Genomic DNA, 13,282 nt, shown 5'->3' with positions numbered 1-13,282 from the left:
TCCCACCTCTCCCCTTCTTGTGCCACCTTCCCGTGCGGGCACGGATGCGTACGTGGGGAACTGGGTCAGGGAATATCCTCCGGTGATGGAAAACTAATCGGATAACTAATGCTATTGCCAGTGCTTGCAGCAAGGATGCTGCAGCGACTTGCTCTGCGAGCACCTCGGGGTTGCACGGAGACACTCTACTGCTGCCCAGCCACAAATGCGCTTATAATCCATCCTTGGGGTCACCGTGTCGGGGTCAGTGGAAATTAAACTCATCAGCCAACCTCCTCTTACAAAAAAGACCATTGGAAAACGTATGAGGGTGTGCTGGCAATGAGCCCTAGGAACCTCAGAGCCATAAAGACCTCTACCTCCACAAATCCCAAAGACATAAGGAAAGAGAAAAAAAGAGAAAGGAGGAAGCTACCAGACTGAAAAAAAGCAACCAGAAGATCATACCCTGAAGCCTAGAGGTGCCATCAATACAATGCTGTATACTTAAGCAAGTTTCCAGGTTATCATTTTACCCTCCTGGGTTCTTAATTTCAGATGTTGTTTCAATGTGTGATGTTGTGTAAGAGCAGCTGGCGTCCCGAGACCAAGAAACCTGCAGGCAGGCTGCATTTGGCAGAGATTTTTTAAGACTAGCGGGGAGAACAGGAGAACCACTAATACTAGTACCAAATAAAATACCAGTGGCTATGAGGACATGGCAAAGCAACTGCCCTGCGTGCACAGAAGTGTTAGGTGCCCAGTTCCCTTGACTTCTAATGACGGCTGAGGTCTAATATCTGTTCTGGCCTTTATAAGTGACTGCAACAGACATCGGCTTCCAGATGACCACAGGAGTATCCATGGTGACATAGGGAGGATGTACGGCAGGTCTGTGCCCTCTGATGTCACCCAGTGCACCCCAGGCAGCTGGACCGTGCTGGAAAGCAATGGTTGGGATAACACAACGCTGAGCCTCAGCCGCCAGTCCCTGTCCCCAGCTTCGGTGTCACAGTCAGCTGCTCTTGGACCACGACCAACTCACGACCAGACATAGCCGGAGATGGAGGTGGCATTCAGGACTTTCTGTGTTTGGACCTACAGACACACCTTAGGATATTTTTCCTTTTCTGGGCACTTTGTGCCCTGCCCAAATCCTAGGCTCTCTACCACTTGAAAAGCTGGCTTTGAAATACACGGTCAGGGACGAACCCTGCCATGTTTCCTTTGCTCAGCCAGCTTTGGCTGGCAGGCAGCTTTTGGTGTCATCTGTGCACGGGTGTGGTACGCGAGCAGCCCTGGAGCTCTCTTTGGGAAGGGTACGGTCTCGGTACACCCATAAAAATGGGAGGCTGGTCCCGAGGGAAGCGGTGCCGCTCTCCTCCCTCACCATCTCCCACCCTCCCTCTCGCCTCCCCCGCACCCGCTCATCCCATCACAACAGTTTGACGAGCTGGATCGGTCGTTTGATCTGATAAAAACTCAAAGAGGGAATCCTAATTTTAAAAAAAGGTAAGTTAAAAAGCAGCTTCTGCTAGATCCAGCTGAAATACGGGGGCATGGATGGACCATGCAGAGCGACAGAGCAGGTGGTGACACTGCTGCTTGTGCCCACAGCCTCCCTTGCGCCAGGTTGTAATGTGAAATGGCATCCTTAAATCACTGGGATTTTGATATCCACTTCCCATCTCAGTAAACGAAACTGTGCTTGCATCCCTACCTGGACTACAGCTACGTTTTCCTTTCATTTTACTTTTGTTTTCCAAAACACAACACAAAGTCCTCCCTTGCTTTAAAAGCACATTTTACAGGCTAAACTGGCTTTTCCAGAGAGTACAGAATAATGATGACAACAAACGATAACTTCTCTTCCTTCCAGCTTTGGGGGCAGGCAGAAGGGCAGGAGAAGGCTGTGACCCCGCTGTCATCAGCAGAGACATCAGAAGGATGCAGGCAGCCAGTGCTCTTGGCGAGCACGAGGGGAAAGCTCTTGCCTCTTCTGCAAGAGGCGTTGCAACTAGAAAAGCTTGGGAGCATCTGTAGGAAACAAAGATCCCCCACTCTGGGACTCATTAATGATAGTAATCCTTCTGCACAATAGCATCCACCAGGAGAAGTCCAAAAATACCAATTGTCAGGACTCAGAGCAAATTAAATATACTCAGTAGACTCCTACAGAGCCCTCTGAACAGCAGCCTACACAGTTGTGCTTTATCAGGGATCTAGGATTTCCAATATTAATTACAGTTCTGCTTAAATAACAGACATGTGACACTTCTGTCATTATAAAAATAGTAAGATCTCACAAACAGAATATTACATGTGGCTACGTGAAGGCAGATTAGTTACAGAAACTAAAGATTCTCTTTAGACAAATTTATCTTTAATGACCAAGCACTAAAAGAGGGAAATGGTAATTTACTTGAATAATTAATGAATATATTTCAATATTATGCTTTTATTACTCATTAAACAAGCATAAAGATTAATCTTTAATTATAAGGAGAAATAGGTTTAAGCCTTCATTTTTTTGTTTCGTAAAGTATTTGCAGAGTGGTTTGGGGGACTTTCGAAGATGACCAAACAAAGGGGGAGATATTTGCCACTGCTTCTGAGATAGATGACAAAGTCGTGGCCTGTGCCACTGCCTGCTGGGAGGGCTTGCTGGTGCTGGCGCAGAACCCCCAACACCCCAGGGCAGCCCAGCCTTGAGAGATCTGAACCCAAGTAAATTAACTTGGATAATTGAAGTGGTGAATGAATTTTATCAACTCTTGAAAATATAATTCATGTTTTGTGCTTTGTTTACTTACATTTATTTAGCTCTTACTGTAAAACCTATTACGTATCTGATGGAAGGTAGACTCTGTCATACCACAACAGACGGCACAGCTGTAGCGATAGAAATTGGTACTCTCCAATGCAAAGCATGCCAAGTGCCCCGAGATGGGGACTGCGCCCAGCTTTCCTGCACCCAATCTCATTCCCCAGGGAGCAAAAAATATATACATGTTTCCCAGTGTTGAGGACATCAAAGATTTTCTTTCCTGCTCCCTCCAGGTGACCCATCTAGTTGTTTAATGTTTTCAATTGATTTACTTTTCAGTAGAATAAGATGGCTTCAAACAGCCAGGGATTTAAAAGGAAAATGTAAAAAGGAATGCCAACCAAACAAATAAATCTTTTTCTTTAGTCAACTGAATTAAATAACAGCCAGATGTCAATTAAAAAAAAAGAAAAGAAAAACAGAAGTAATTTGTTTAACATCTTGCGCCTAGGTAATATTTACAGAGGTGCTATTGGGAAGGAGCTGCAAGGGAGCTTCTCAGAGAGAACTGCTTTACTCACTGGATATCGAGTCTGTTTACCACTGGGGTAATAAAACAAACTAATCAACCTGAATTAGGAAATCACAGAGTTTAGATCCATTGATTTAGCGGCCTTGCATAGAGCTGCTGGGCAGACAAGCATTGTCTCACATCTAGCTCACTGCTGAGGGATTCAGGAGTCAAGTGGCGAGTCCACACCCGAAGCTGCTGAGAAGACCGGATTGGGGCTCCTACTCCCAAATTCCACCTGTCCCCCTACCTGTCACTTCTCTCCCCAAACTGGTCTTTCTGTGAGCTGTGAGAGGTATGAAATGCCATTTATTGCTATCACCTCCATAACTAGCAGTAAGTTGTGTCATGCCGAAGAACACCACTGCACGTGAGAATGACAAAAAGTCCCCAAGAAAGTCTTCTACCACTGCCACGGACAACACCTCATCCCCACTAACCCGTCTCCGTGCTTCAGAGACTTTCTGCTTTGAGCATTAGGACGGATTCTGGAGCACTGGCGGGGTGAAACAGGAGCAGCGGGTCTCATATTTTTTCACAAAGTTAATATGGAAATGCGATACACATGGCAAGATTTCAAAGATAGCTACAGACCTGTTGCTGGTCACCATTCAACTTACCGCTGAGAGGGTGAGGAATGGTGTATTGCTTTTTTTTGCTTGAAGTGGATGTTGAGGAAAGCTTGCAAACAAGTGCTCCTTGGTTGCTTGCGGGAGCATTGCTCTGCTGGGCTTTCCTCAGCCGGACCATATTTTCAAGTCTCTTCAGCCTTTCTTGGGAACGAGAGATGAACTGAGGCTTATGGATTTCTAGTGCTTCCTAAATGAAACAGAGAAACCGCTTCTTGGTTTTAAAAGAATTAAAAAGAAGAAAAAAATGAGGTATGCAGCTAACTGGGTTCAGTAAGAGATTATCAATGAAAATGATCGCTTGTCTGTATGAAAGTCAGCAATCTGCCTTCCCATCTGTCTTGACTTCATTTTACTGTTAGAAAGCTGCCTTGGTGTGAAATTTCCAGATCAGACAACTGAGAATTTCTGAAAAAAACCCCAACTTTCAGAAAACATATCCAAAAGGTTTTGAATTACATATTTTTACAAGTTATCCAAATTCAAGTCCTTGATGGTTTGCCTATTTCCTTGTCTCACCCCATTGCCGAAGCAGCTTGTCACTGACAGTTCACAAACTTTCCTGTTTATTTAGACTGTCATGCAGATCTATTCATGAATGATCCAGAAAGAAAATGCTTTCCAGTCAAAGGCTGCTTCAACATTTAGGAATGTCTTAGGACAGAAGACAGGAGCGGAGATTGGTCTGCAACACGGGCCAGAGGAGAAGGCAGGAAAGCACATCTGCTCCCGGGGCTTCGTATCAACCTGGGGCCATATCCACACCTACGGCTGCCGCTCGTGGTGCTGGATGTCGTGCGCGTTGGGGAAATTGGCAGTTTCAAGGTACAGTTTCAAAAGTGTCTTTGGGAAATTTGTGAATCCCCAAACTTTTACCAGGTTCCCCTACAGGAAGGGCAAGTGGGGCTTAGAATGGGGAGCTTTTACAACCAGACAGCCAAACAAGTCTTGGCAGCTAATGCAAGCTACCAAAACTTCACTGGAAAGGAGAAAAATCAAGGAAATGTGAACTTCTGCCCTCAGCCACTTCCCAGGGAACAAACACCATCCATTAAAAAAAAAAGAAAAAAAAAGGAAAAAAAGAAAAAAGAAAAAGGAAAAAAAAATTAAAAAATAATAATGAAAATCAATCCCCATATTAACAGCAACAATAACAACAAATTGATATTTTACCCGCAGTGTCTGTGGGGTTGGTGGAGTTTTCTCAGTCTGGGAGCCAGTTTCTGGCCGGGTGAGCGCATCGTTTTTCTCTCGAGTAACATCTGGCGAGCGAGCTGTGGATAGTGTTACCCCGCTGGCTCGCTCCCACTCATCCTCCTCCTTGTGCTCCTTTATTTTGTCACTTGAACCACAGAATTCATAATCACCTTTGAGAGATTTAAAAGTTCATTAAGAGTGCATGGTTAATTTTTTATTGGGTTCTCCACCTCATTAGACATAGAGGGCAATTTCTGAAATAAGAATGCCAAGGTATTATTAATAGGCCTCATTAAGCAGAATAGATCAAATCTAATCATAGGTGCTACTCACTGCCCTGTGACACCAAGAGTATCTTTCACATTAAGCCAGACATCACATTGAAGCGTAATTAAAGCGCTCGGATGCTTAGCTCCACTGGTATTCGCTTCCCAAAAGCAAGACACTTCTGTAACACAGTTGCATTACGGAAACCAAAGGATATCAAGCTGCGACTTGCAGTTTGAGTTCATTTCAATTTATTGCACGTACTGTAGGAAATAACATCTTGTTATGGACCTTAATCACATATCGTCTCTCTTTGACCATACTGAGACTTTCATAAACACTGCTCTTGTTTTTTTCTTTGCTGATAATACAGTTTGCTTTCTATCATTTTTATATATTCATTAGCCAGTGGAAAGAGTCCATGAAAAAAATAATAAACAAAAGGTTAATGTGCATTATAGCATATTATTATGAAAGCTGTCAATTCACATTGAGAAAAAAAAGATTATTTTCTACACTTATAATTAAGCTTTAATGCTCTATGACTTATACTCCCTGCACAAATTAGGACCAAAAGAGGCTATGTGTTAAAAAATCAGAGTTGACAGATTCTCATTTAGAGGACAGAATTAATCCAAAATAACAAAGGAACTTCGGAAGAGCTCCATATGAACTATTTTGAAAAGTCACACTGGAGTACTTCTTCCTTGCCAAATAATTTGATTTCTAGAACTAAATATCTGGGAATAAAGCCCATTACTGTTTTATTTCAATTTTTGGTTACAATAAACTTAAAATATTTTCCTCTTTATGACATATTGTATATATTATATTGTACTTATAAAAAATATTAAAATGATCTGCGCTGGGTACATTTGACTTATAAAAGTTTGAACTGTATTTCCTCCCTAATACTGTTCTTGTTACCATTTTGGAAAAAAACGTGAAACCTGTGAACATGAAATTAAACCGCTCGATAAGCCAGGTTTACAGAGATGTCGATTAACTTTATCTTTGATAGATCTCGGTGGCTGCTTTACTTTTGTAAAACTAAGTCACTTCCAGTTAGTGAAATGGCATGATTTAACTTCAGGCACTGAAAGCAGACGGTAGGCTTCTCTCATCTAAACGGGTGTTATATTCAGTAGCTTTATAGTCAGTAATGAAAAAGTTTTGCCTACCTGCCTACAAAAAAACTGTAAGACAAAATGCTGTAAGAAAAAAAAAAAGGCTATATGACCACTATAGCATTTTTAAGTTATTCTTGGAGTAAATTTCTCACAAACCGATTGAAACTAAAGCTAAATTAATCTATAGTATATTAGCAGTTTTCTTCTGCAAAAATACATTATGCATGAATACAGCTGCTTGTGCCACCTCCATTTTAGCTATGTGAATAAATGTTGGAAGACAGACATCCCAACCGGTGCTGAACTAGAAGAAATTATGTTTCACATGCTGAAACCTTGTTGATCATCAATTGTTAAACCTTTTCTTTTTTTTTTTCTTCATGACAACCTCTCCAAACAAGGTATTTCATGCTATGCCTGTGCACCACATAGTTCAGGCTGTTGTGTCAAAAAAAAAAAAAGATTGCAGAAGTGAAAGAAGGGTATCAGAACAAGGTTGTAAAAATAACCTCACTTCTGGTGTTTCTTGATTGGACTGGGAATGCTTGACTCTGCAATTTTAATGTTTTTTCAAGATTTTATTGAATCTACTTACAAAGTAAGCCTATCTATCTTTCTCATTTTAATCTTGTTTTCTATTAACCATAGCAATGTATACAGTCAGATTAGTTGATTGATCTCTCACCAGATGACTCATACTCAGCACTTAAAGCTGGACAAAAATGGACTGACTTTCCATTATTTCACTTTTTTCTTTGAGACTGATCTCATCTTATTATTGAAACCATATTCCTAACAACCACAGTAGGATTTGTACCTTACTTTTTAGGAGCTGGTTTTGCCTGTGAACATTTTCTTCCGAGAGGATTCTTGATGAAGCTTTTATATTGCACATACTACTGGAGACAGATTTTTTTGGTTTCAGGATGCCCTGTGCTTGGATCTCTTTGGATCTGGAGGTGTCTTTGCAGGGATCTCTCTTTTTCGATGAGCCATCGGTAGCAGCAACGATTGCCTTTCTGGATGCTGTATCTGGAAGAGAGCCAGAGGCCATTCCGCTGCTCCTGCCCGTGGTGCGTTGCTTCTTCTTGCTTCCCGACAGCATTTCTGTGAAAGACAGAAAAAACAACCCCAAATTCTATAACACGGGAACATTTTTCTTCTCAGTCCTCTAGTCCTCATAGTTTTTATTTCCTGCAAAACTGCTTTCAGTCATATATTTTAAAAGTTGTAACTGATACAAATTTTATCATGACTGCCATGCAGCTGTACTGCAACAAAATGTTACTGATAGAAATAATCACAGAGGATACTCTTCATAAAAATAAACTGCTGTTCTAAATAATATATACACACTCCGATGGGCAGCATGGAAGGAGTCGAGATACCTCGGACAAAAAAGGTATGCCATCTGTCGTTGTCTTGTCTCTTATTCACTTGAGAGGAACATTTTACATTGGTTAAACCCGGTCAAAATGATAATTACGGATCCAAGGGTGGCTGTGATGAAAACTGAGGTCCAAGTAGTTTTGGGATCAGGGGTTTCACCTCTCTGTAGTGGAGTGGCTACCTCAGAAGCATCACCCATCTCCAACTTTTCTAGTCCCTGTTCTACCTCCATGCAAAGCTGCAGCAGGAACCAGCAGCAAAAAGGTCCGATTTGTACAAGATACGTTTCCCCTGAAATTGTTTTGCTGAGCAGGATGTTGCACAGCAGCTACAACTGCAGGACCCTGCCATGTCAAAAGCGACGGAGCTAGCTGGGTAAGCTCTGTGCTCTGCAGACCTTGACAGATGATTCAAGCTGACCACCACTACTGCCAGCAAAACCCTAGAAAACTGAGAGCGTGGGCAAATAAGCACACAGAAGTGTCCATTTTCCAAGGTGCATTTTAGACAGAGTTTTGAAGGGAGAAGAGGTAGAACAGTAAAAAAAAAAAAAATATTTAAAAAATCAGGAAATTAAATCCAAAGAAATAGGGACAGCATGGAAAGGGCATCAGGATCAGGAAGTGGGAGAGAAAGAAGGAGCAGATGGGAATTATTTTATGTCCCTATAAACCACTTGGCAGTGGTTCCCAGTAGGCAGGCACCCACAAGGCCATGCACACAGCATGACTCTGCTCTGTCTTCTTAATCGTGCATAAATTGCCTATTAGCAGTCCTAGTCACAGGCTGGCCCGGGACCTAAAGATTTATGTAGATGGAAATGATCAATAGCTATTAAAAAACTCTGAAAGAAGGCAACTGAGAGATTTGGGAGGTACACGGGAAAAAAAAAAAACGAGCTGGTTTCAGACCTAACCATAAACCTAAACAAACCAGGCAGGGATTGTCCCATTTGATATTGTGGACATAAAATGTTTAATAAATGACTGGTGTTTCATGGCAAACACTTTTTAAAAAGCGGCCACATAATTCTTTTCTCTGCTGACTCATTCTCAGCAGCTGTCCCTCTCTAAACACTTCTTTCCAGTGTCTTGGCTGAGGACAGAAGGAAGATTAGAAGTGTTTTTCTCCTTTGATCCAATTCATAAGAAAGGGTGAGATGGCATATCACGCTAGACACTTCCTTATCTCATAGTCATTAAGTAAAATTAGATCCTGCAGTGCGGTGCGGGAAGTTTTCAGTTCACTTTCCCAGTCCTTAGTCCACTCACAATAGATGAGAAATATTCTTTGCCACAAAATTATTTTAGTACGCATTTTAGTGATCTGAATGACTTATATTTCTTTTTGGTCATCCTTTTGGTATTTCTGGGGAAATCAGAGGCATTAAGGTACAACATCTAGTGTTTTCCCTTTCTGTTCAGATTAGAAAGCTTTCAACATCTTACGTTTCTTTCTGTAAACTGGACTGACCATACAGACAGGAGTCAACTTCTCAGGGGATTCTCTAGTGAGGGATCCCTAAAGATCAGCATAGACAGAAAAATTAACTTTTTTCTAATTAACTTCACTGAGATAACTCCCATCCTAAGCAATTCCACAGGCATACAGAAAACCTGGTCAAAGCAAGGAAGTTCACACAGAGCTCCCAAATTCTAGGCTAGCATCCAAGCTCTCCCTCTTCTCTCTGGTATAACTTATTTTTCTCCTCGCTTTTCACACATTGCAAATATTTGCCTTATCTTTTGTCAAAACTTAGCTCTCTTCTCAGATGAAATTAGTTTTGATGCAAATCCTCTCAACAAACTGGAGAGACTCTATCCTGCACATACACTCAGCTGGAGTTCATGCATATACAGTGATCTGTTCCTTCATTCCCTCTCCGATCCCATACATGCAGTTACACACTGTGTTTCTACAAATGCTTTGTGACATATAGAGGGAAAAAACATTGGGACAGATTAATGGGGTCATGGGTATCAAAGAGTGTTTGTGGGAGGAGGTAGAAACAGGCAGCATGGTAGGAGAAGATGAAGAAAGCAGCAGGTAGCATTAAGTAACTGCAGAGCGGCAGAGAAGGAAGTCTTTTCACAGAGGCAGCCAAGATACTAGAAGGATAGAGGGAAAAAAAAAAAGAGGGGAGCTAAGCCACAGAAAGAACTTGAATGGAAAACAGATTATCTCTTTAAATCATCTTTTAAATTAAAGTAGTTTACTGGCCAGCAGAAAGCAGAGAGGAGAAGAAAAGAAAGTGGAAAGGAGAAAGGAGTTTCTGCTCAGCCAAGGCAGCATCACACTAGGAGATAATTTGCTTTCATATCAAGAAACGGTCTGTGCAACAAATGTGTGTGTTGTGAAGCCGAACAGCTTCTTCACTGAGATTGTTAGACCGCTCAAACCACTGTTGTGTCCCCAGAGAGGCTATTTGCTATGGCTGGGCATTGGTATCCAAAGGGTGGTGAAAATGGGCTGCAAGGTAGCAGAATAAAACAGTGGAGACCAGAGCGAGTGAAGGAGTTGTCTGTAAGTCACATCTCTCCTCTCTAACATCTTAGAATATGGATCTGAACAAAAGAAAGAAGAGTTGCCTGGAGTATTCACACTCCATTTACTCCTAACTACCAAACTAGCTATTTGTGGATATTGGCTTCCAAGTGTAAGTACAGTAACCTTCAAGAACTGAGAATTAAGCCCCAGGAATTTTCTTACATATAGTGCAAATGGAGACAGCCTTCCTTTCTGCACTGCACCCCTTCCCTGCCAAAAGAAATGCCACCAGTGGCATTCTGCCCATAAGGTCTGGGGATTCCCGCAAAGATGTGGATTGGAGAGAAAGAAAAGCAAGCCACGAACAAAACTAGGAATGGGGTCTAAGATTAAAAAAAAGATGATGGCTAGTTCTTAGCATTTCACGACAACAAAAGGATGTCTAAGAAAGAATTAAAGCAAGATTCCTTATGAAATTCAGGTATAAACCCACTGCATCCTTTCTGCATGAAAAGTGTCTTCCTTAGATCTTGTACTAATATTATAACTAAATCTTAATCCTTATTAGATTCACAGTATGGTGGGGAATATTTTTTTTTTTTTGTAGTTAATTAAGGCAATAAGAAAAGGTGCAGCTTTGTTCTTGTCTAACATCGAAGGCAATCAGAATAATAATGGAGCCAATTTGGTAAATTCTTTCCTCTTACTCCCTCTTGAATTAACCTTTCAATTCCAAAGGTACACCCAGATGCAGTCAATCCCCAGGAAAACACAGCAAAGCAAACCAGACATGGGCTCCAAAGATCAACTCCCTCATCCTCAGAGCAGCTGTCAATTACCTTAACTAACGAATGCAGATGCAAATGATATTTAGAAAAAAAGGAAAAGGCAAAGGTACTTAAAGGTAAGATCACAGAGTTTCACTCTGTACATTCTGGAATCGTTTTTAATATACTGTGTGGGGAATTAGGACTGTTACTCTCATTAAGACTATCTGGAATTGTATATCTAAATCCCCACGCACCAAACTTGAAATATATATGCCCCTCTGAGAACAGCTAGAATTGCAACTGGATGACTAGCAATATATGTTTTTTCTATTATCCCAGCTGAAGAAAGACTTTAAAACTAATGAACAAAGACATGCAAGTGTAATGCTTTGGGAGATACAGGAGAACAAAACTTGACGAAACAGAAAGCTGAATGACTCTGTTAATAAAATTCAGTGAATATAGACCCTAGCTGTAAAAAATCAGCAGCTTATAGGAGAAAAAGTTAAGGAACAACATCATAATTACATTTGGAGAAAAGTCATTATTGCCCTATGCAAGAAAGAAAAAGACAACAGTTCAGTTTTTGAATAATGCCTTAGTGAAAACCATATGATATTGGAGGAGTTAAAAATATTCTGTAAAACCAGGAGTAGGTTTTCAAAAGCTCTTTTTTTTAAACAGTCCTTGATCTCTGAGCAAAATAAGTATATTGTTTTACTGTAAAGTATCTTTTTACATTTTCCTCCCTCTCCCTTCAGGGGGTTTTGCTAACAGGAAGTGACCCTGCATTACAGCAGGTTAAACCTGCTTTTCCTTGAAACACGGACAATTCAGGCAAACATACCCTTTTCCGTTGTTACTTCTTTTTTTTTTTTTTTCACTTTACAGCGGGATAATGCAGCTTTTCATACTTTCGCATAACACTCTTCCTAGCTTTTCAGTGTGGATTTTTGACAGTTCATGACAAAGTGCTTCTTTGGAATTGGCCAAAGCTCATTTTAACAGATGCACAGCACCACAAATCCTCCGCGACCACCAAGCAAGCCTGACAAGAGGTGGCTGGGGAAGGAGACACACAGCGTTGATTCACTGCGTGTCATTAATGAGATCAGACATCACCACTGTAGGTAGGCTTTACATTATAGACCACCTGCTGGTTTGGGTTTTGGGTTTTTTTTTTTGGTTTGTTTTTTTTTTTAATTTCATAAAAGCCCCATGCCCTGGGCTGCTGAGCTCTCCCAGACCTCCGTGAGGGGAGCTAACGCTGCCAATACCCCAAGTAGAGAGGAGCAGCAATTAATAGTCTTTCAATGTAAGAAACTTCTACCTTCTTCGAGATTTAGACCCAGGTGTATGTAGGCGTAGGTTGTACAGAGCCCACACACGGCTCAGGCAGGCAAGCAGCGATCCATAATCCAAACCAAGACTCCAGCCTCCTGATGACAAAGACTGATGACTCAATTCCTATCATGAATCAAGTATTACCACTCCTAAGCCATACGATCTTAGATGTAAGTAAACAGACCGCATCATCTCAACAGCCTGGTAACACAGAAAAATGGAAACACTGAGAGCATTGACAATATTATTAGTTATTTCAGTGTTTGTCAAGGGATGGAAGATAGGATGGATAATTTATTGTTCAGATCACTGCCAAGGAAAAGACATCACTTTTAATCAGTCAACAAGCTGCAGTCAGCAAGGAGTACTACAAAATTCAGATGTTTTTACTAAAATTTCTGCTGACCAGCAGTGAAACCTATGTCCCTAACCGCCTTCTGATGTTTGTCAACTGGCTCGTTTGCAAGAGGCAGTGTCAGCCGCTGTTCAGCATTAGCATCCATGGAAACTATCCGAACTGCAAAAAATCCTGACAGTAGTGTAGCTCTTCCCATGCTCCCTGATCCAAAGGCAATGCTTAACGAGGTCTTGGATTTACCTTTCAATAAAAAACCTGGGGCTGGATCCTGAAGGACAGGGCTGGGCCACGTCCTCAGCTCCATTCCCAGAATTGTCAAGACCGAAAGTCGAAGCAAGTTTGCAAGCTTGAACTGAGAGAATGAGCCAGACTGTTACTCCTGATGAACATGTCA

The 13,282-nt window shown here is 41.5% G+C and overlaps 1 protein-coding gene across 2 annotated transcripts in view; it reads right to left on the bottom strand.

The window, feature by feature from the left end:
• The window catches only part of C11H10orf90 (chromosome 11 C10orf90 homolog), a 66,020-nt gene that overhangs the window by 9,692 nt on the left and 43,046 nt on the right, over positions 1–13,282 (bottom strand). For both annotated transcript variants that reach the window (XM_030031470.1, XM_030031472.1), the window contains exons 4-6: positions 7,363–7,647; positions 5,120–5,313; positions 3,938–4,136 (exon numbers count right to left, since the gene is read on the bottom strand). In XM_030031470.1, coding sequence (XP_029887330.1) covers positions 3,938–4,136; positions 5,120–5,313; positions 7,363–7,647 — 678 coding nt within the window. The remainder of the gene's footprint in view (positions 1–3,937; positions 4,137–5,119; positions 5,314–7,362; positions 7,648–13,282) is intronic.

The sequence above is a fragment of the Aquila chrysaetos genome, chromosome 11 (genome assembly GCF_900496995.4).
Source record: "Aquila chrysaetos chrysaetos chromosome 11, bAquChr1.4, whole genome shotgun sequence".
Lineage (NCBI taxonomy): Eukaryota > Metazoa > Chordata > Aves > Accipitriformes > Accipitridae > Aquila > Aquila chrysaetos.
Note: the sequence above shows the minus strand (reverse complement) of the source record. Positions and strands in the feature narration are given on the sequence as shown.